The 24,176-nt window shown below is 39.9% G+C and overlaps 1 protein-coding gene across 1 annotated transcript in view; it reads left to right on the forward strand.

The window, feature by feature from the left end:
• KBTBD12 (kelch repeat and BTB domain containing 12) overlaps positions 1-23,775 on the forward strand; it is a 60,301-nt gene extending 36,526 nt beyond the window's left edge. Inside the window, exons 4-5 of the mRNA XM_027863731.1 lie at positions 13,495-13,692; positions 23,600-23,775. Coding sequence (XP_027719532.1) covers positions 13,495-13,692; positions 23,600-23,775 — 374 coding nt within the window. The remainder of the gene's footprint in view (positions 1-13,494; positions 13,693-23,599) is intronic.
• The last annotated feature ends 401 nt before the right edge of the window (positions 23,776-24,176 follow it).

Genomic DNA, 24,176 nt, shown 5'->3' on the forward strand with positions numbered 1-24,176 from the left:
CCTCAGCTCTTGCTCTGCAAATGTAGATTTATAAGTAGATCTGTCTGTAAGACTACCGGTTTCATGTCTCAGACACGGTGCTGGTCAGCCTTTAGGGAAGAAATTCCTTCCCAGGAGCTCATAGGTCCAATCAAACAAATGAACAAACAAAAAATACTTTAATAGTCAATGACTGCAGGACAAATGTGAGAATAAAGAACGGCAACAAAAAAAAAAGTAAGGAATAAGAAATGAGAGAGGCTACTGGATTATCCAGAAGCCTTATGCCTGTGTACCATGGCTATTTTCCCCAAGGAGAGAGTAGGGAGACACAAAACATGAGAAACAGCAAATAATATCACCAAGATGGAAAAACAGACAGGAAATGACTGGTTAATGATATGGGAGTCATTCACTAATGAGCTATCTGTGCTTAGTTAGCCCACCGACTTCTTAGAGTCAAGATTAAACTCAATGCCAAAAGAAAGAAATAAAATTAGGAGTGATGGTACATAACTGAGGCAATTACATCCTGACTTAATTAAGTTGTTGGTGGGGGGAAAAAGGTAAATTAGTTAATTAGTTAAAGAACAGGAACTGCCATGGATGATTACCATTACCTAAGGAAGTTTGACTAATATAAATCAGTCACCAAAAGGAAACAATCAGAAGAATGTAGGAACTGCCTCAGCCTAGAAGGACTTACCTGTTTGCCAAGCAAAGATAAGCAGCACTCAATGATTCTGGTTTAGAATATAAAGTAGTTTGTAAAATCTAATGGAAGAGGATGATGAAAGATGATGGGATGGTGGGCAATAGTGCCTCATGAAACAGTGAAAAATGGTTAGGGAGTAGCAAGCTTTCAGAAAAGTCGGCAAGAGTTTCTGGCATCGAATCAAGAGGGCACTTTAAGATGAAATGGAAAGGAAGACCGTGGATGAAAAATGGAAGTGTGTATAATTATAAATTCTCTTCACCACCAATAACCATGAAGTCATCCCTTCTGGCCTCTAACATCACAGTCCTAGATATGCTGAATAAGGAAGAAAACATGTCTTTGAAGAAGACAAAAGATAAAAAGAACATTGGACCAAGTCTACATGAAGGTCTGTGCAGCAGACAAAAGTTTTGAGGGCATCAAGTGATTAATTCTCAAGGTACCTAAAGCAGAGGAGAAGACCAAAAGCTTGAAAAAAATGTTTTAGACATTGTTACCCCTATAACAAAAGGGAAACCAAGAAGCTATGGATCATTATTGATCTTTCTGCCTACTATCCTATCCCTACTGTGTCTTTATGAAAATATCTGCACACCAATTAAGGATATCCTTGATGAAGGTATGAAAAAAGAATAGGTAGGTTTCACAAATGACATTTCACAGTAGACCACGTCTTTCTAGTAACACAGTGGACTGAAAGGAATAGAGAATACAAGATACTGCTATGCTTATTGTTTGATGACTACAGAATAGCATTTGATTCAACAAGGCCTTAAAAGCTCCCCTCCAACAAGGCATTTCCCATGCATATATCAAAGAAGAGTCCTTGAAAGGTGAAAAAGAGGTAATGCTGTTTGATAGCTCTCTGTTTACTAATATTAAGTGAGATACACAAGAGGGATACAGAGGAGTCTGCCAGTGGTAACAGAGGACATTGTGAATGGGCAGGAAATGAGAAGGAGAAATGTGAGCTGGATTACCTTCAGGAAATTACACCATGCTTTTAATGATATTAAGCTTCTCCCTAAAACGAAGGTCCAGGTTTTTAATATCAGAATTCTAATAATTCTATATGACAATGAGTAATAGAATATTATAGAATATTATATACCAGAGAATTAAAGTTGAAAGCAGGGGCAGCTAGGTGGCGCAGTGGATAGAGCACCGGCCCTGAAGTCAGGAGGACCTGAGTTCAAATCCGACCTCAGACCAAACACTTGATACTTACTAGATGTGGGACCCTGGGCAAGTCACTCAACCCCAATTGCCCAATTTAAAAAAAAAAAAGTTGAAAGCAATACCTAAGATACTGTAGGATCTCACTCGTGGTGGGCATGAGTATTATCAATATGTTGTCATTATTATTACTAAATCACATATCAATAAATAATTGCCCAAGAAAGGTGGTACAAAATGACATCATCAGAGATATATATGACCAGAAAAAGAAGTGACATCATCAGAGATAGATATGGCCAGAAAAAAAAGCCTTTCTTGTTGAGAGATGGTGATAAATGATGACGCACATGCTCCATTGGTATCCATGCAATAACAAGAGAAAGGCACCACCATATTGGGTAAAGCTGTTGTAGAGTTTCTACCTTGTGGAATATGAACAAAACTTAGATGGAATAAAAAGGTTTTTATAGAGTGTCATCTTCATTCACCATTAGAGAGTACATGCTGAACTGAGGTCACTGACACATTAATGTAGACTGATATATTAGGGGAAGGGCAGCTAGGTGGTGCAGTGGATAGAGCACTGGGCTTGGAATCAGAAAGACTCATATTCATGAGTTCAAATCCAGCTTGAGATACTTATTAGCCTATGATCCTGGGTGAGTGACTTAACCTCGTTTGCCTCAATTTCCTCATCTGTAAAATGAGCTGGAGAAGGAAATAGTAAACCAGACCAATATCTTTGCCAAGAAAACCCCAAAAAGGGTCATGAAGAGTTGGATATGAATGAATGCTGTGGTTCTAGGTTACCTAGATTTTAGAAAAGTATTTGACTATAACATTCTTATAGAAAATATGGAGAACCATGGGCTAGGCAATAGTACATTTAGGTAGATTCTGAGCTGGTTGACTGTCCCAACCCAAAGAATACCAGTTAATGGATCAATGTCAACTTGAGAGGAGGTCTCTAGTAGAGCACCTCAGGGATCTGTGCTTGGCCTGGTGCTCTTTGCAATTTTTATCCATGGTCTGGAAGGCATACTTAACCAATTTACGTATGACACAAAGCTAAAAGGGATAGATAACACAGAGCATAGTCAGTCTCAGAAAAGATTGTGGCAGGCTAGAATGTTGGGTCGGATGTAATAAAAAGAAATTTGGTAAGATTAACATAATAAAGTCTTAGGTTCTAAAAACTCACTTTACAAGTATAAGATATTAGAGACAGGGCTAGACAGTAGTTCATTTAAAAAAGAAAAGGCAGAATAATATAGTGGAAAGACCATTGACTTTTGATTCAGAGGACTTAAGTTCAAATCCAGGCTATGGCAAGTTGCTTAAAGCCTCTGGGCCTCCTTATCTACAGAAGGGTGGTGTTGAACTACATTACCTCTAAGATTTCTTCCAGCTCTAAGTATATGATCTGGGGGGGCAATAAATTCAATGGGAGTCTTCAGCATGCTGTAAGAACAGAAAAGGTTAATCTGACTTCAGCCAGTCTAGGGAAGTGTTGGCCTCACTGTGCCTCAATCAGTATTGTGTTAGATTGTAGATGCCACATTTTAAGAACCATTGATGAAGTGGAGAACATGCAGAGGAAGGCAACTAGGATCTTAAAGAGCCTCTGGATCATGCTCTGCGAGGACAGGTTGAAGGAACTAAGGATGTGTACCTGGAGCAGAGAAGGCTTAGGAGAGACGTGATGGCTGTTTCCAAGTATTTGAAGACCTGAAGAAGGTTTTGGGCCCAGCAAGCGTAACTAAGGAGCAACGGATCTAAGTGGCAAGGAAGTAGATTTCAGTTTGATATAAAGAAAATATTCCTAGAATTTAGCAGTATATCAAAGTGGAATGGGCTGCCTTGCTCCCCCTCACTGAAGGTCTTCAGGATAAAGCTAGAGGGCTGTTATATAGGTTGGAAAGGCCATTCTCGATCGGATTGGGTCTGAACTAAACAGCCTCTAAGGTCATTTCCAGTTCTGAAATTCTTGGATGAACTTTCTCTGAGCCAAGCTGTTTATACTATTAGGCTGGTGACAGAAGGTCACATCATGTGTGTCCAAGGGTACACGGGTAGAAAGGAGTGGGAGATGTCCTTGGAAAACATTAGAGAGGCACATTCTCCCCCTCTCTCTGATGTGGTCTAGGGGTGCAGGGGCTCCAAAATAAGGTACAGGGGGAGTCATCTGGAATGAATTCATGGACTCAAGGAGTCTTTAAGTCAAGTGGCGAAAGCTTATTGTAACACTATAGGATCTAGCAAAGGTCTTAGGGAATCTGCAATCTAACAGGGGTGTTGCTAAAGCTTATATAGGAAAAAGTACAGTGAATTGTGTGCCATGTATGCTAATTAGATAGTCAGAGCAGGGGATTAGGGAGTGGTTAGGGAGTGGTCAGAAGACACTATGAGAAGCCATAGTGGGTGGGGGAGGCACTGATAGGTGTGGTTTTTAGGCCTGCAACTATGGTCAGGACAGTCCTGTCTGTTACCAATCAATGTCCTGTTTGACAAGATAGATTTAGGGAATGGACATATATCTTGACATCTGGAATGTATACGGTGATGGAGGGAGTCAGTACGTGATAGTCCAGCTGGTACCAGATATCTTGGGAACCAGTACAAGATAAACCCATACCAAGGAAATTCTTACAGGATTAGCTTGTTACTGTACCAGGGAGGGACAGATAGCCTGCTTCCCTGGGGCCCACTCGTGAGTAATGGCCAAAGATAGTGTCTTTGGACTGGTGTTATAAAGAAGACCCCAGACTCGGTTCCGAAGACTGGTGTCTCAAAGACTTTTTATTAAAGAAGTTGAAGTGAGTCCTTTTGATTCTCAAGAGAATCCGGCACACCTCCTTTGTTGTTTTTTTTAGGCAATTGGGGTTAAGTGACTTGCCCAGGGTCACACAGCTAGTAAGTGTCAAGTGTTTGGTCTGAGGCCGGATTTGAACTCAGGTCCTCCTGACTTCAGGGCCGGTGCTCTATCCACTGCGCCACCTAGCTGTCCCGGCACACCTCCTTTGAAGGGGAGAGTGTGCCAGGTAAGGAAGCAAGAGCAAGCTTTATAGTTAGTAATTGCCTAACTCCTCCCTTCTGGATCAGAATTGGTCCTAATCCTTCTGGGTTACAATCTTCCTTACATGCCCTGTTCATATTTTATATACATGTGATCCCCACCCCTTAACATACATTTCATGCCTAGAATTGTGATGTCACTCCCCCCCCACCCCCAATGAGGTTAGCCTCTCTGTGCTGATTTCTTATCTACTTATGTGGAAACTGAACTCTTTTATTTCTCACACTGGGTTGAGATAGGGTCTTAGGGCTGGGGTCTGAGCAGAAGTACCGCATCATCTGTACCCTCAGTCATATCCCACATGAGCTAGAAATTCTTCCTAACAGTTTTGCTATTCATAAAAGTGTCACCATAGTGTGTGAGAAAAGAAGACATTCTCTCCTGCACCCTGCTGCACACTGTAGCCCCCCCACTTAAATATGGGTCCCAGTTTGCTGTAAGGTAAAGAGGGAGGGCAGGAGGAGGGGTGGTTCACCTTTACTTTCATGGACATTTTTTAAGAGTAAGGGCATCAGCCGTTCAAGATACTTTGGGATACATATTTTGGCCTAAGCATGACTCAAAAAAAGAATTCTATTCATTCCATTTTTTAATTAAGAGTCTTGCTAAAAGCAAAGAAAGCCATAATACATTTGAGTAAGGCCTGAAACACAAAGAACAGAAGACATTGTCAAGGCTACTATTAAGAGGGCATTAGCAGTCAATTTTCAGTCACATCCAACTCTTCATGAACCCATTTGGGATTTTCTGGGCGAAGGGATTTGACATTTCCTTCTCCAGCTCATTTTACAGATGAGAAACTGAGACAAAAAGGGTGAAGTGACTTGCCCAGGGTCGCAGAGCTAGTAAGTGTCTAAAGCCAGATTTGAACTCACGAATATAAGTCTTCCTAATTCCAAGCCCAGTGCTCTGTCTACTGTACCATGTTGTGCCCACAACAAGTATTACATTAAAATTCCAGTTATGTGCTGATCAGAGCCTGAGATTTCTCTCATTAAAAGATGTGTCTTGTGAACATAGCTTATTAATAAAGAAATTTTTTAAATTTAGCTGCTTACCTAATAGGAATAAATGTTAAATTTACACTCATCAGACCAGCTGCTATCATAAAGTGTGCTTGCAGGCTACTCTGCCCAAGTAGGATAATGTTCTTGGTTATTAATGTGTTTTAGAGTCCAGGACAGAAGTGACCTGCTGGCCTATTTTCCTGCTGGAGTAGATGCTCCAAAGTGCCTGCCAACAAGGAGAAAGGGCATATACTTAAAAGGTTAGGATTGTAACTTTAAGTTCTGTACACAGTAATTAAATCCACCTTCTTAACAGAACAATGAAGATGACAAGCACATTATTATTCTGAATAGCAAAAGAATAATACCTATTCTTTGCTGGCATTGTATTGGGAGAAGTTTCTCTAATGGATTTTTAAAGGAAATATTCTGAGTCAGAATTCAGGATTTCAGTGCCTTACTCTGCCTCTGCTTGACTTACAAAGGTGACCCTTACTTCACCTCTGTTTGGTTTGGTGTCTTGGTTTTTAAAATGGTTCAAATAACATTTACCCATGTCTGAAAGACTCATATGTTTAGAGAATTAAGGGTCATCGAATCTCACCCCTCTAATTTTATAGATGAGAATACCAAGGGCAGAAAGGATACTAAATTGTAAAGCTAATTATGGGGTATGGGAGCTGGACCCCTAAAAGGAAAAGACTATGACTTTGGGATCTGGACCCCAAACAGGAAAAGTCCCTGAACTTTCCCATATGGACTAGTCCCTGGTGTTCACCTGAGGCATTGGCTCATCCCAGAATAATCCTTTCAACTGTCCTTTCCTCAGGGTTCTAACCCAGCCCCAACCTTCAATTTTCTGTTACCTAGGACGCAGCCCAGCCCTTTATTGTCTGTTACTTTAGGACCACCCCAGGCTATTTCCCACTCTTAATCCCATCTAGACCCTCTCAGGTTACCTCCAGTCACCCCAGGCTCTTAGCCACTCCCTGATCCTATCCAAACCTTCCCACCTTGTTTTTCCCCCATAAAAAAGGTCAGTCTCATCTACCAAATGCACAGCTTCCTAAAATCCCACCCACTTCTGCTGGTGATACAATAAACCTTGTCTCTGACTGAAAGAAGACTTGAATGCTAATTCTAGGCAGAACCCATGCCTTTTGCCTTTGCATCTCAGGTTCCCAGCACCTCTAGACCACAACACTGGCATTTGAACCCAGGTTCTCTGACTCTGGATCTAACGAAGAGTCCACTTTATCAATCTAAAAGATTGCTCAAAAGCAATAATAATAATCAATAAACACTTGTTCAGTGCCTACTATGTGCCAGACATTTCTGTACTTCCTTGCTAGAGGATTGCTGGCTTTAATTACTAGAAATAGTCTTCCTCATAGCTTTCTAAACTATTGTGAAAGTTTACTTACTCAATGGCTAAGAATTCAACTCTTTGCTGTTAGAGAATCCATGTTTTATCAAAGGTGAGTAAAGAGCAGAACAGCTGTATGAGTGCAGAAAAGGGAACCCATAGTGAAGGCTCAGTTGCCTGCTATAAGAATGGGAAGATATTTGAGAATTTGAAGGAGGAAAATTTTAAAATTTTCACCCTTAGGGAATGAGGTAGGGAGCCAGGAGCCGATGAGACATTGTCCCAATGAGACAATAAGAAGAAATGAAGTCTTCTGCTTTCATTATCTCACTCTTTTCAACAAACCACATTGCTTCTCAGTAAATAAATGAAACATGAATTGGATAATAATTTAGTTTTAGAAAAGGGAATCGAAACATACCATGACTACACAGTGATGTCATCTGTGAACTCCTATTTCAAGCAAGCATGTACAAAAGAGAAGTGAGGGTAAGTGAAGCTACAGGTAGCTTTTATATAAGGATCTCAAAGCACTCATTTGAGCCTCACAACAACCTTGTGAGGTAGGTGCTATCATTTTACAAATGAGGAAACTGTGGCAGAGAATAGTATATATATGTATATATAATGCACATGTATTATGTATACATATATACATACATAAAAATGATTATAACGCAGAGAAAAGGTCTTGTGAGAATAGTATTGGCAATTGTAGAGTCCCATAGATATTAAAGATAATGAAAATTACTTTTGGAGCTACGTTGGAGATAAAAGTCAACTCTTTTTTGACCCTAAATTCTTTCTCCCCCTGGGAAGAAAGAATAGAGAGAATAGTGCCCTAGGATTAAGTCTGGAGGAACTATATATCTAGGTACCTTAGGAAAGGGATGGTTGCTTGACTCCTTACTAACTGTGAGTTCTTTCCCTACTGTGGGGTGCTTTAATTCCAGGGTGGCACTCAGAGTCAGAAACTGCATAGCTGCCAGGAGAAGGCAGAGCCTATACAAGAGTAAAACTTTCTTAGTTGTCTAGGGGCTTAAGCGGGAATTCTTTTTATATTGTGTTTTCTGTGTACTACATTTATTTTATGTTTCTTGCCTTAGTATGGTACTTGCAAGGGCACTGAGGACATCTAGAGGAGACCTAGAAACAAATGTTCAGGTGATACCAGGAAATACCCCATGTTGGAGCACAAACAATTATGATTTTATTCAAAATCTCCCAAGACTGAACTCCCTCCAAGTAAACCCAGAACTTCAATATGGACTATGGGTAACATACGAGATATGGTCATTAGTCTTTAGAGGCTTCTAATATAGACATAAATACGTGAATAAGTTAAACAGTTAAATAATACAAATTAAATGATACAAAAGGTGCTATAAGGAGATATTTGATTGTCACATGAGTGTTAGAGACTAGTACTTTTGAGTTCATATTTTTCCTTCAGTTTTAACCTTGATTGTTTTGAATATATCAAACTAGGAGTAAAAATAAGAATGTGTAGCATGAAACTGAGACAACTCCAGCCCAGCCTATTTAAACAAGGTGTTGATGCCAAAACATGGGAAGTAGATAAAAGAACAGACAGTAACACAGATTATCCCATTTTTGTAAGTCTAACTGATATAAATCATCCACCAGAAGAGGGAGACTAAAGGGCCCTGAAGAAGTTGTTCTAGTCAGCAAACATTTAGCTCTCTCAGTAGAGGAACATGGCAGCCAAAGGTAAAACCAGTTAACCTTATAAACTCATTTGTAAAAGCTTGTAGAGGATGATGGTAGAAGATTATGAACAGTAGCACCACATAAAATATGAAGAAGCAACAGAAAGAAAAATTAAATTTATGTGAGAAAACTTGGTAAAAGACTCAACTAACCAAAGTCATTTTAAATAAAAGTATGTAAGAAATAAACTGGAAGTAGGACAACAACCAGATGAAAATGTAAAAGATGGTGCCACCAAACGTGGATTCTAACACCATAGTGCTCAATAAGAAAGTCAAAATGGTGGTAAAGAAAACAAAAATGGAGCAAGCAGATGGATTAAATCAAGCATACACAAAGGAGGTCTGTGCTACAGGTGATTGGTGTTGAGGTTTTTGAGTGATTGTCAAGGTATCTGAGGAACGGAAGAATACCAAAGGCTTAAGGGCAAAAAAAAAAATCTTGGATCTTATAATTACCCTCAAAAATATCAATAGCTACCAACCCACAAAGCTACTTTCCCATCTCTATAAAATTTCTATGAAAATAATCCACACAAACATCAAGGCTGTCCTCAGTAAACATAAATGTCCCAAAGCAATGAGGAGGAAGACAGTCAAAGAGCACAGCTGAATCTGATTGTGTCAAGTCCAAGGTCAACCTCTCTGGAAGACCATCCATGGAAGAGATCCATGATCTCTTTGTGCAACAGTCCAATGCACCCAAGGTTCTGGCAACTGACTTTTCTGGTGACTGAGCCCCCATTGTATCTTCTTCTCTGACTCTGCCCTCTTTATCCTCCTGCTTCTGGGCATTTTGTTTTATGACTAGAGCCTCCTCTTCCATCAGTTAAAATGTTTCATAATAAAAGATATTGCTTTATGAATTACTGATCGGTCTGATTCCTTTCTGAAACTCTAAATCACAAAATTGCTACTAGGGAATAGGACATGTAGAATATAAGATATCCTACTATGCTGACTATTTGTTGATTATTAAAAAACAAAACAAAAAAAATTTTGATTTGGTAAAGCAAAATGCTACCTTATAACGATTCTTTTCCAATGAGTATCTTTGATACTTATATCAAAATTATACAAGATTCCTTAAAAGATGCAATAACAGAGGAAACTTGATTCAACAACCTTCTGATTACTAATATTAAGCAAGACATAAAACAAGGAAATGTGTATTTGCCAAAGGTGTTTTCCACAATCATGAAGGATGTCCAGCAAAAAGTCCAAGTAGAAGAGAGTTTCACCATACATAGTGAGGTGCTCTAGAAGAGGACTCTACTAAAATCTACTGCTTGCAGATACCATTGTGCTGATCACATCAGACCTGAGAACATTTCAGAGCCTCTTAAATGAGAAATAGAAGAGTTTGGGTTAACTATGCACATAGGAAAATTCAACTGAATAAAAAATGCCTATCATCCAAACTAAGCTATACAATTGGATTGACCACTAATAGAACAAATCTATCAGTATATATGGGAAAGATACTAGAAGAATTTTAATTAGTTATTTCTAAACAGGAAGTTTTAAAAGGAAGAAGTTCAAGCTATATTAATAGCCATATAGAAAAAAAAAATGCTCCAAATCATTATCCATGACCTAGACTCAGAGTTGAACAAGAAGGGAGAAAAAGGCTGGACATCTTTGAGAAATTGCTCAGTACTTTGAATAATAAATGAATAAATAAATGGAAAGGCATTTGTTAAGCTTTTATCATGTTATATAAATACACATGTGAGACAGTCTCTGCCTTTAAAGACCTTATATTTATGGTGATAAAAATTATCCAACCTACAATAAAAGAAACTGAGGCAGAGCTCTGAGCCAATAGCACTTTATTAAAAGGTCCATGGTCCCCTCTAATGAAGTGGATCTCAGATCTTCCTCATGATCTGAGATGCCCCCTCCTTCCAGGGCCCTATTTTTATAGGTTTAGATATCTAAACATTCAAGAACAGCTATACCAGATACAAAATAATTCCATTGGTTGACTTATATAAGCAAAAATAATTGTCAGCAGGGTCATAAATTGGATGAAACAAGGAATATTGCCACTGACTAGGTGGTCACAAGGTGGTCATAAGATGGACACTTACTCATGTTGGACAAGAAAGAATGATCTGGAAGTACAAAAATAATTTTGGGGGAGTTTCCATGTAGTTGAGTCACCTCTGCTACACTGGGCTTGGTCACCATGACAAAGAGAAACAAGGGTGGAGGGCCTCTAGCTAGCTTCCTATGTTTACACAAGTGATCTTACCATCTGTAGCTCACAACTCTGGGGCCAAATATATAGAACTTATAATCACTACCCCCATTATATCAAACTGATTAATACCGATTAGAGTTTGATTCGGGGTCCTCAAGAAATCGACTTTCTCACATTCTAATAAGGGAAGAATACACATGGTGACCAGGGAGTTTTGTTCAGGGAAGTCACAGCCCTTTCTTAAAGTAACAGTCATTTGCCCTTCATTTTCAAAGAGGACTAATGACATCATGGGTGATGTCTTGACTTATGCATGAATTGGATTTAAGTGAGGCAAAGTTGCACAAAGCCATCAGCCTCACTCTCTCTTCCTGAGTCATCCAAGTCCAGTAGCAAGACAAAAGTCAGGATAACTGGCGATGGCCTGGGATGTAGTGGATGAGCTTGGAGTCTTTGATGTCTGACCAAGCTCTTAGCACTCCATGTAGGGCCATCTCCAGTCATGCTGATTTATATCTTCCCCTTGGACCCAAATGGCTCCAGAGGAGAAAGTGAGGCTGGTAACTTTGCACAACCCTTCCCTCACTTAAATCCAATTCCCTTGCAAGTCATGACATCACCTTCCTGATTCCATGGTCCTCTTTGAGAATGAAGGACAGACAACAAGCACTCCATGGCACCTACTTCAGCTGCCTTCGTGGCTGTTAGAACAAATTGTTCTCATCTGCCCATTCTGCCAGGGAAAGTCTTCATGTGTTTGGAGTAGACATCCCCCTAACTCACTGACAGGTGTGAGGCCTGTCAGTTACCCTCAACCTAGTTTAGTCTGTCTGCTGAGAAGGTTTACCAGGGTGTGACTGCTAAACAAGCTACAGCTTCTTAGAGCCACAGGTGACAGTTGAGTGACATGTAGACCCCAAAGGTGGATAAGCAGCCCTAAAAAGGGCTCAGCAAGCCCTCACCCCAGAGGTGCTAGTCCTCCTGAAGACCCCATACACTTAAAGTAACAGTAGTATTGATTTCATTGTTTCAGCCAAGCAAGAGGTGAGGCTAGGAAGAAAGTGAGGACAGGAGGAACAGAGAAAGTGCATGGTAGAAAGGTGGAAGGCAAGATGGCCAGGGGTAGAACATGGGATAACTCCAAGCTTCTCTCAGAATGAGGCGCATTTTTTTAATGATAATAATCTGGTGATACCGTGTGGCTTCAAGTCACAGAATGCAATAATCTCTGAAAAATTCTAGAATTTAAGATCACCTAAAAAGTAATGGGGAGGTCAACCCTATGATAGATATGAGTATGCTGTAACACATTATTTATCAATGAAACAGAGGAAGATTCATAAAAGATATCATCAGAGAAATGTACATCTAGAAAAGATGGTGAGCTTTTTAGTTTTTTTTTTAGATTAATAACATCTTTTCTTTTGAAAAACAATTCAAACTCATGTTCATATGAACACTGATGTTACAAAGTATGAGGAAGGAAGTGAAACCTCCGCTGTCGCACCAAATAAGACCGGGATGCCCTCTCTCCCTTGGACAGAGAACTTAGGATAAACCACAAATAAGACTTCCTTTGGATTGAGATATATTGCTCCCTTCTGAAAGGGCAAGTAAAAGGGAGGGGAACTGGTTCCATATAACGGCTAGGATTTTTGGCAGGTCTCCTCAATCGCTATCGATATCGCTGTACTGTTAATAAAAATATATGTTTCTTTTTATTAAAACATAAAAAAGAATTCCATAGGTGATATTGTGGAGGCCTCTTCTATGTCTCCAATTGCAATGCCATCTTCTCCCTGCCCCTCCTATGTGTTACTTCTTGGTTGTTTTGAGGAGTCACATAATGAAAGCAAAGGGTGATCACCAGACAGCTTGAATGTCCCATTGGTACCCACATAATATCAAGGGATCTATAGAAAGGCCCCTGGATCTCCTAAGAAGAATTTATGAAAGGCTATGAACAAAAATTGCCCAGTATAGCCAAGTTATTTCTTCTTTAACCACCTCTGTTTAGATTTGGCCAGGAAGTACTATATAAGCTAGACAAGTAGATATAATTTTTCCCTAGAAATCATCTTGCCAGTAAGCACTTGGCAGGAAAGAAAAAAGCAAACAAACCAGGAATCGCTTAAGAGTGTGATACAAATCTCCCTGAGAGTGTTCTGCCTAATGTGAGGTTTTTGCCTTTGGTACTTGGCCATTTCACTGATCAATATGTCATCTTCTGCAGGTGGAATCGGTTGCCTGGGTCGAGACAAAGGCCAAGTTCGTAAATGCCTTGATGCTGTGGAGATCTACAATCCAGATGGGGATTTTTGGAGGGAGGGGCCCACGATGCCAACCCCCCTGCTGTCCCTTCGAACCAATTCTACCAATGCAGGAACAGTAGATGGGAAGCTGTATGTCTGCGGGGGCTTTCACGGAGCAGGTATTGATTAAAATGGAAAATGTTTCATGCTTTAATGATCTGGCTTTTGCATTCCAAATTCATGTGCCAGTGGTGGTTTAAGTACCTTTTGGGTATGTGCAAATGTTCTCACGGAGCTACAATGGCCCAACCTTCAGAGTTGGCCAGTCATAGGAGCGGAATCCCAATGAAGTCATTGACTGCAGGGCTCCTACACAAGAAATAGCTTGTTGATTGTCTTCTTTCACATTAAAACCTCCGGAGACTTTGGGTAGCCTTCAAGGCCCTGTTGGATCTTCCAGTCCAGGGAAACAAGGCTGGCACCGTGATCTAATTTATCAGAAACAAAGGAAGCAAATTAAAAAGCATGGAGGCCAGACACTGGTAATGTTTGGTGGGCACTTCTGGATTACAGAGGAGTTGGAGACCAAGCTTTTTCAAGCCCATAGCCTGCCTTGGGCTGAGTTTCAGAACTCTAGGGTAAAAAGGGAAACTCGGTCAGTCAGTCCTTTATTAGGTGATTAATAAATTAATGGATTAATTTTATTATTAATTATTAAATTGAATAAATTAATAAAGCCAGCCCCTTATTAAGTGATTATTATGTGTGAAAGGTGCTGGGGAAAAAAAGAAAGGCAAAAACAGGCCTGCCCTCAAGGAGCTCACATTCTAATGGGGGAGACAATCTGTAAACCATAATGTACATACAAGGTATACACCCATAAATGAAAGGCGGTCTCAAAGGGACGTTTCTTTCATTGAAGGGGACTGGGAAAGTCTTCCTGCAGAAAGATTTAAGCTGAGTCCTGAAAGAAGTCCGGGAAGCCACGAGGTGAAGATGAAGAAGGAGAGCTTTGTAGGCATAGGGAACAGCCAAAGGGGTGTTGAGTTAGAGGATGAAGGCCATAGTTACTGGATCATAGAGTGTACTTGGAAGAGAGTAAGATGCAAAGGGCCTAGGAAAGGAGGCCTCACCTCACTCCACAGGTCCCTCTCTAACTCAGATGTTGGGAAATGTGAATACTCTGATGGGTTTCTGATGGCACTGTTGTGCTACCGAAATGGAGCCTTTGTTCTCTTAAATTGTACAATAGAAATAGAATTCAAAGGACCAGGCGCACACTTGTTTTTATCATCCCTCTAGAATTATTATTTTAATCCTCATTCCCCCTACCACTTACAGTAAATTACTTAAAACTTGTTCTTAAATGCTGTCTAATGCACTTATTTATTCGTCAATTTAAATTCTTTAATGTCTCATTTTTAGCATTGCTGTGTATGATACAAAAGCACAGATTTGGATGAACCATCATTGTATTTGCAGAATGGGTCCAATTTCTCAATGTAACCCTCAGGTTTTAAAATGGGCGTAAATCTAGTAAGCAAAAAGCTCAAAAGATTGATTGGTTGTATCAGTAAATGAGGTCGCTATATTCAGGATGACTAACTGTTTAATTCTAACCTCGCTAAGAGGAGCACTGTGCTAACATATCTATGAAAAACATGCCTCAGAAACACTTATGTTCTGGCACAGAGCCAGATAAGATCCCTGTGACTAGGGACAAGGCAGGGCCTTTTTATATGCTCATGTTCATGTTAATGAATTCATAACCAAATATAATTGTAACTGGAAAGTTTTCTACTTGTTCTTCGGAGAACTTTCTTAAGAGTTGGACAACTTTCTTACAAGGCCTGATAGAAACATTGCATGGCAAGTATGTATATTGGTAGTCGGTTTGTCCAAATAAGTAAAAGCAAGGTTCCTAGGCCCATGGCAGAGCAACATAAACAGGTCCTGAAAGTCCAGTGGGCATTGAGGAAGGAAGGAAGGAAGGAAGGAAGGAAGGAAGGAAGGAAGGAAGGAAAGAAGGAAGGAAGGAAGGAAAGAAGCAAGCTGGGCTTTACATCAGTAACTGAGAGTGTTGCTCTACCTCGGGAAGGAAATCAGGTTTTTCTCCTTCCCGCTGCATGAAGGTTCTCTCTCTAAAGTCTCTAGATATGAGCTGAAAATCAAGGACGTGTAGAGGAGCCTACATGTCTGTAGCTTCTAAAGTCTTTTCTTCTCCGCTTCCTGGAGGGTCCTCTGTCCTTGTACCCTTCCCCTAAAGACTCTCTGGAAGTACACAGTGTCTCTCTTCCGAGAAGCTCAGCAACCAATCACATCCCTTACAAAGACATGCAGCATTCTCCTCAGCTTTTTCTCCATCAGTCTGGAGTCCATCTCCTTCTAAAGGCTGTTTGAATACAAAATGTCCCAGGCTTGCTTGAAAGACTGGTTACATATAAAAAAGAATAAACACAAAGTAATCGGGGATAAGGAAAGGCCTAGGGTAAGAACTGGTACTTGGGCTAAGCTTTGAGGGGAGAGTAATCAAGCACGGGAGATGAATCGTGCAAGAGGTAGATATGGGCTGCCGTGTATGGAGAATAGGAATTAGGACAGTTTGTCTGAAATGTATCATGGATAAGGAGAAATTATGTAAAATAAGTCTGGGGAAATTAGCTGGACCCAGATTGTGAAGGTATTTAAATACCAATAAAGGAGTTTCTGTTTTATCCTAGAGGCATCAGAGAGCCATTGAAGCTACCTGAGCAAGGCAGTGATAAGATCAGACCTATGCTTTACAAATATCAATTTCACAGCCATATGGAGGCCTTTGCTCAGTTATTTATTTGCTATTTGTCCTATATTTGCTTTGCATATATTTGTTTGCATGCTGTCTCCCCCATGAGACTGTAAGGTCCTTGAAGGCAAGGACGGTCTTTTGACGTTTTTGGTATCCCTAGTGCTTAGTAAATGTTCCTGGTGCATAGTAGATGCTTAATAAATGTTTAGTGATTGATTGACTGATCAGGAGGATGGATTGAAAAAGGAAGAGAATGGAGGCAAGGAGGCCATTGTGTGTAATCATCCAGGTAAGAAGTGTTAAGAGCCTGAACTTGGAACTATATGCGTTCAGGAAATGTTGTGGAGCTGGAATCATTGACTTCATCCTAATCTATCTCCTTGGTGATATATAGTCTTGTCTCTATACAGGTAGGTCAGTTCTTTCATGATTCTTCAGTAACTTTTAGCTAATATTGTAATGTTTAAAAAGGTTCGAGAGACAGTTTCTGGGTAATTTAAACAGTTTATTAATAAGGCCAGCAAGTTATTAATAAAAGGATGGTCATTTGGTGACCATCTAAGATGGTCAATCTTAGAACAAAAATAATCATGGCAGTGGCTCACAATTTATATACCCTTGGATGTTCAATGTGGAGCTAAGTATGATATCTTGTCAAAAATATCTCTATACTCAGACCACCTCAGCCTTAGGCTATCAGGACAAAAGGATCTATCTCCACCCAAGCTTGAGTAGAACCCAATGAGCTTCCTTACCTTAGATTAAATTCTTTGTAAGGTTGGGTGGGATCTGACCAAGATGAGGAGATTTAATGCAATCCCATTATCAGTAATGTCCTTCAAGAAACTGAACTTTTAAAAATGTTTAAAAATTAAAAAATTAACTTTTTAAAATTCAAAAATTTTTAAATTTTAAATTAAAATTAATTGAGGAATTTAGAAGAGCTCTGAATATCGCCAAGATATTGGTTATTAATCATCATTTCTCTCATTATTGTTCATGTCTAATTATAGAAAACTCTCTTCCCTGAAGTCTTTCAATAAGAGTGGTTGACTCTTCTGGAATCTGACCTCTTCTATGGGGTTTGAAAAATCCATGTTGTCCAAATTATTATAAATATTATGAGCTGTTCCTCTGTGTGCTTTAGGCTGTGGAAATTGCTTAGTCCCCTATAAATCTATCTCATTTACACTTGCTTTAGGATAAAGGGGGGAGGGGGCAATAAACCTTCATTTATTCAGCAAATACTGATCAAATATCTACTCTATATATCATCCCATGGTTTTCTATTTTTAAATATATCTTTATGCTTAATGCCTCGTAAAATCATAGATTTGGAGCTGGAAGGAGGCCTGAAACATTCATCCAACCTCTTCATTTTACTTTGGGAAACTGAGGTTAAGTGACTTGCCCAAGTCAGAAAGGCAGTAATTTGCAGAGCTGCTTTCAAAACCAGGTCCTCTATCCTTAAGTCTACCCCTCTTTCTGCCATGTTACATTGTCCCTACTTAAATATGTTGCTGAACTGACTGAATGCTCTAGAAGTTCCAGGTATTCCTTTCTTTTGTACAGTTTCAAGGAAAAGGCTCAATGAGATACATTAACAGGTGCCATAACCAAGCTTGCCATTAAGCTGACCAAAGTGGATCTTTTTAAAATAGTGAGACAAATAGATAAGTAAGGTAATGTCTAGTTGGAAGAAAAATGAAGGGATTTCAAAGTCGAGTCACTGGAGCAGTGACAGAGCTGTAACTAGAACAGTCAGAAAATAAGTAACTTTAATAGACTTTGTTTGCAGTACATTGAGCAGGGACTTTCTGTGCTGCCTCGAGGTAGTAAAGTTTCCCATGGTCCTTTAGGAGAGCAATGTCTAGCCTATCCTTCACCCTTTGCAGTAATGTCAAACTCTAGAAGCATAAGACAGATCTAGACTCCTGATTCCACAAATACTTAGTCAATATAAGCCTGACTGACTAGTAAAGCAAACATGACAGGAATGTACAATTCATAACATGAAATAACATATCTCCTTCTGAAAAATGTTTTTTACACATTAGCAGTTGACTTCTGGTGGAAGTATGACAGCCTTGACTTGCTAATTGAGTTTACAATTTGGTAAGTACAGAGACTAGGTAGCTCAGTGGATAGAGCACTGGGCTTGGAAACAGGAAGATATCTTCCTGAGTTCAAAAATCTGGCCTCAGACACTTACTAGCTGTGTGACTCTGGGCAAGTCACTTAACCCTGTTTGCCTCAGTTTTCTCATCTGTAAAATGACCTGGAGAAAGACATGGCAAACCACTCCAGTATCTCTGCCAAGAGAACCTCAAATGAGCAAACCACTCCAGTATCTCTGCCAAGAGAACCTCAAATGGGTCGCAAAGAGTCGGACACAATTGAAACAATGGGTCAAAGTACAGAGACATTCACCTTGTGAATGCTTCTAACTATACTGGTCAGACAAAGGAAAATAAGGGGGCAGACAGAAATAGACATTTATTAAGCATCTACTATGTGCCACGCACTATGTTAAGCACTTCACAAATATTATTTCATTTGATCAATGCAGACAATACTGTCGTTTTCAGTTAAGAGTTTAATTCCATTCAATTCAACACACATTTATTAAATGCCTACCATGTACAAGACACTGGAGATATAAAGACAAAAAAATGAAACCAAGCTCTCTGATTCTTGTTCCTTTCTGGAGGGCTAGTAATATTATATTCCTATTTTTTATTTGCCATTTTTATTTATCATCTTGTTATAAAAATGCCAATTGTACTGTTTATTACATTAGCAGTCACTTTATCTGTGTTTTGCTCAGTAGTTATGGAATTCATTGTTGTGTATCATCATCAACATCAGTTGGTCATCTCCCCTGGGGAGTGTAATTAGGATTCCTCAATTTTTCCCTGTGGCACAAAGAGATAGACACATGGTAGAGACCCCACTTACTCCTTGTGGCATCATATTAGTTGAAGATTGCTTTCAGCGTGCACTGAGGACCACTGGGAATCTAGGGGATCCTAGAAAGCCAAGTCAAGAAGCTTTGGGTGGCAGATCCTCAGAACTGGGATACTTGGAGCCTCCAAAGATCCAGGACCTTCCAGAAACTGCTTCCAGAAGTCATAAGCTATTCTAGTAAGGGGATCATTGGTGACTTCATTTGTCCAAGATCCTGAACTGAATCCATAATCACTTTCATATGTGGTACTAGTTAGTAGAAGACTCACTCATGGTGATATGTAAACCGCCATATCTCTGGATCTAAATCTATATGCAAGAAAGTCCAAGGGACCCCTAGCGCCCTCCAGAATTGGGTTGAAGTCAGGTTGTGTAACTAGACCTGGGATCCTTTTTAACAGAGGCATCCCATCAAGAATCAGGACTAGAATCAGGCAAGGTAGAGACCTGCCTAGCTCACACCAGATAAAGGAATGAAATATAGGGTATTTCTTAATATTTCTTTTTATCAATGCACATTTTTAGTGCCAGAAAATCTCATTCTTCATGGCATATGAGTATTTTGTGATAAGTTACATGTGTGCCAATGAAAGCCCCAAACCACTGCCCCAAAGTAGGGCGTGTTTTAATTACCATCTACCAGATAGTTGATAATAAACTTTGTCTAAGATACAGGAAAGCTTTCTTTGAGGCCCCTCACCAGATGTGGCAAATCCCAAAACACAGAAGTGTCAGGCTCCATTTGGATATTTTGAATTGTAAAATGCTAATGCTTTAAGGGATCTTAGATCATTCAATCCAACCTTCATATGGGACAGACTATTTAAAAGAGATCTGAGAATACATACCTCCTCTAGGCTGAAAATGTGGATCCTTCTGCAAAGGTAAATAAGTAAATGTGCATATACAGGTATGTCTGCCAACAGCTAACGGGGTGTATATATGTATATATATATATATATGTGTGTGTGTGTGTGTGTGTGTGTGTGTGTGTATATGTGTGTGTGTGTGTGTGTATATATACATATATATGTATATTTATCTTCTGCCATCATCTATATAAATTGTCCCGTCAGAAGCCAATAAAAAAAGTGGGACATCTCTTAACTTGCAAATGTATAAGAAAATGTTGTTATTGCCATCTTCCTGCTGACCTAATAAGTTTGCAGCTCAGAAGCATCCTTTTCTGACACTGGCAGAGTTAGAAGTTATTTATTTTGACTAATCTCCCATAAAAGTTTGCTCTCCTCTAGTCTTATCCACGATGTGATTTACATATGAAAGTATATAGAGTAGAGTAGTTATCGTACATTACTGAAAACAAATTAAATTTAGACATGCTGTATGATGGAGCTTGGCCCAGCGAACGCTGCAATTGAAACATTGGAGGATGTAGAATGAAAAGATAAATCATTTCTCTGGTATCCAAGACACCCACTGAAATGGCTCTACCTAATTTGGGTTAAAAGCAGTGAGTGTCCAAAGTTCTCCCAACATCTGGGCACTATTCTTTGAATTAGTCATCCATTGATAAATCTGAGAAAGGATCCATGGGTTTGAGGACTGGACTCTGCCCTTGGACATGGCCATGTGACACACTGATTCACAAATCAAAGCCAAGCTCTCCGTGTGGAAATGATACTGAATGATGATCTTTCGTCTTATTTTTTCATTGCCCATAAAAAAGTAAAAGTTGAAGTTCTGAAAGATAAGGATAAGAACTTCCCTGGATGGGGTAGGGAGGGAAAGTAGAGGGAGTTGTACATGGTGTAGGTTTTATCACCTGGTAATGATCAGTAGCTAATAACAGAGTGTTATGTTAGTTAATAAACATGCTAACAGTGCTCATCTGTCGTCTAGCATGGACCCCTAAAATTAAGGTTTTAATAAATTACCAGAAGTAAATGTTAGGCAGCTGAATAAGTCAATAGATATTTAAGGGACAAGTGAGTAGGATCAATATGATGCTTGAGACATATTTTATGCATTTCAAAGGAGGGGAAGAAAGGTATCAGAGGAGGAAGGGTATCAGGTTTGTATCAACCCAGATTAGTTAATAACAGGTATCATTTACATTACTCTCTAAGGTTTGGAAAGTGCTTTATGAATATTATATCAATTTGATCCTCACTACAACTCTGAGAGGAAGATTCTATTATTAACGCCATTTTACAGATGAGGAAATAGAGGCAGACAAGTGACTTGCCCGGAGTCACAGCTAATAAGTTTCTGAGGTCAGATTTGAACTCAGGTCTTCCTGACTCCAGGCCTAGTGCTCTATCCACTACACCACCGAGCTGCTTCTAGTTAGCTGGGCAGACAAGACACCGCATCTCCCAACTCCTGGACTTTTCACTGAATGTATCTTATGCATGGAATGTTCTCTTTCCTCATCTCCACCTCCAGGCTTCCTTGGCCACAATCAAGTCCCAGATAAAATCTGACCTTCTACAGGTGTTTTCCCAATCCCTCATAATTCTAATGCCTTCCCACAGTTGATTATCTCCTATTTATCTTGTATATAGCTTGTTTGTACAGAGTCATTTGCATGTTGTCTTAATCTGTGAGCTCCTCAAGGGAAAGGACTGTCTTTAACCTTTCCTTGTATACCCGGTGCTTAGCACATAATAGGTGCTTAATAAATGTTTATTGACTGACTGACTGAATATAGATATAATATTGGATATAGAAGGTCGGAGAAGGAGGCCATACTAGAAGGGCCCAGGCTCAGTGCAGCACTAGGCAGAATCCCTGGGCTGCCAGGGAACAGAATAAAGAGACTGCTTCAGAACTGCTTCAGCTGGGGTTGAGCTCTGGCACAGTGCCAAGTATATAAGGGAGTCATTTGCCTTCATTACAGAAAGCTGGGGGGGGGCAGGGAGGGAGAATGAGAGAGGGAGAGAGAGAGAGAGAAAGAGAGCTCTCCATGTCATCTTCCCCTGGCCCAGGGAAAAAGCTGGGTGGGCTGCAGGAAAGCCTTTCCTGACTTTATGTGGTTGGGCTTGTTGGCTTTGTGGTAGGCAGGGCATGTAGCCCCGTGCCAGTACAAGCAATTTCTGGTGCGCCCACCACCTGGCCCTATCCAGGCTGCTTCCAAAGCACAATGACATTCCTTGGTGGGTTCACACACAGGCTGGTGGCATCTGAGGAGGCTGGACAAAGGAGAAAATGGGATGAAACCTGCATTACTCCAACTTCCCTGGAATGACTGAGAGAACTGAACCTAGCCACATGAAGGGTGTAAGAAAACATTACCCAAGGAGATAAAATGAGTTTTATAGATAAACTAGGTTTATCCAAAAGAGTGTTTCTTGGAAGAAAAATGCCAGGGGCTTTCATTTCAAAAACAAAGCAAAACAGCCACTTGACCAAAAAAAAAAAAAAAAAAAGGTCAGCTGCAGTAATAAATAGAAACTAAGGTGAAAAGGGGAAAGATGGGAAAGTGGTGAAAAATGACTAAAGTGAATCCATTCCAGTCTACAGACTCAAACCTAGCTTCCTGTTTCTATCTCACACACTTCTCCCTCACATATTCTAAATTCCAGCCGCACTGAGTTTCCTATTTGTCCCCCAAAGAGATCACACACTTCCCTCATTTTGTGCCCTTGGGATATTGGTTCCCAACACATAAAATTCTTGAATTCTTTTCATAATACATAAATACCAATGCATCACACAAACTTCCCATCAGTTATTCCTTGCTCTTATTATATAACTTGCTCATTGTTTTTTCTACTTGTGTATTTCTCAGATTCCATACTTCACCCATGCCTCTTGAGTAAGATTGTATTTGTCATGTGTTGTAGCCTGCTTTTCCCCACCATATGCCTCTTCATTATCCTTTGGGTTATCCTCAACTGTATTTCCTTGGAAACTCAGATTCCATGACTGACAGCCATATAACATTTCAGGAATCCATTGATCAATTAACCAACAAGCACTTTTAAAATTTCTTAAAATCCAGTAAGTGGGCCAATCTCAGTGGCCAATTATCTTTGATATAACCCCTGTTTTGGGGATAGAAGGGGGTGGCCCTTTCCTGTGGGGACCTATGTGCAGCAGCCTCTAATTGTACATGTGTTTTAGCAGGTGGCCCACCAGAAGGGACCAGATTTCATGCTCAGTTCCCAGGAAGTGGCCCAGGCCTTATAACAGATCAAGGGGAGTTCCCATTGTAACCCCTAGACCATGTGCATAGTGTCACCATAAATTTTAAAATATGACCCCCACTAGACTGTAATTTTCATGAAGAGGACTACATTTGTTTTAAAATTTGATCTAATGAATTTGGCTAAAACCAGTAACACTTTATCTTACCTTTCACTATTTTTCAGATCGGCATGAAATTATCTCCAAGGAAATCTTGGAGCTGGACCCGTGGGAAAATCAGTGGAATGTCGTAGCCATCGATGTCCTCATGCATGACAACTACGATGTCTGCCTTGTGGCCAAGATGAATCCCAGAGATCTCATTCCCCCACCTTCAGATTTAGTAGAAGAAAGAAGTTAAAGTTGAAATGTCATTACTGTAGAGATGCCAGATTGAATTGCAAATGAAGAGTTTAGAACAGAGAAAGCCACATAAGTTCACCTTTGTTCATTCAGTAGGTATTGAGTGCCTACCGCGTGTGAGGCACTGTGCTAGTATAGTACTGTACATGGTTCAAGGATATGCCAGGTACTAACCTTGCCCTCACTGTGTTTGTAATCTAGTAGGGAAGCTAAGACATGTATACAAATGAACAACTGAAGTACAAGGTAGAATGATAAGTACCCACCTTGAGAGGAACAAATTGAGTGCTCTGGCATTCATAGGGATGGGGAGAGGCATTATAAATGGGTTGGTCAAGAAAAGACAAAATGGAGGTAATGTCAGAAACTAGACCATTCAAATTGAACCTCAAAGAATCA

This window comes from Vombatus ursinus, unplaced genomic scaffold (genome assembly GCF_900497805.2).
Source record: "Vombatus ursinus unplaced genomic scaffold, bare-nosed wombat genome assembly UNPS02014773.1, whole genome shotgun sequence".
Lineage (NCBI taxonomy): Eukaryota > Metazoa > Chordata > Mammalia > Diprotodontia > Vombatidae > Vombatus > Vombatus ursinus.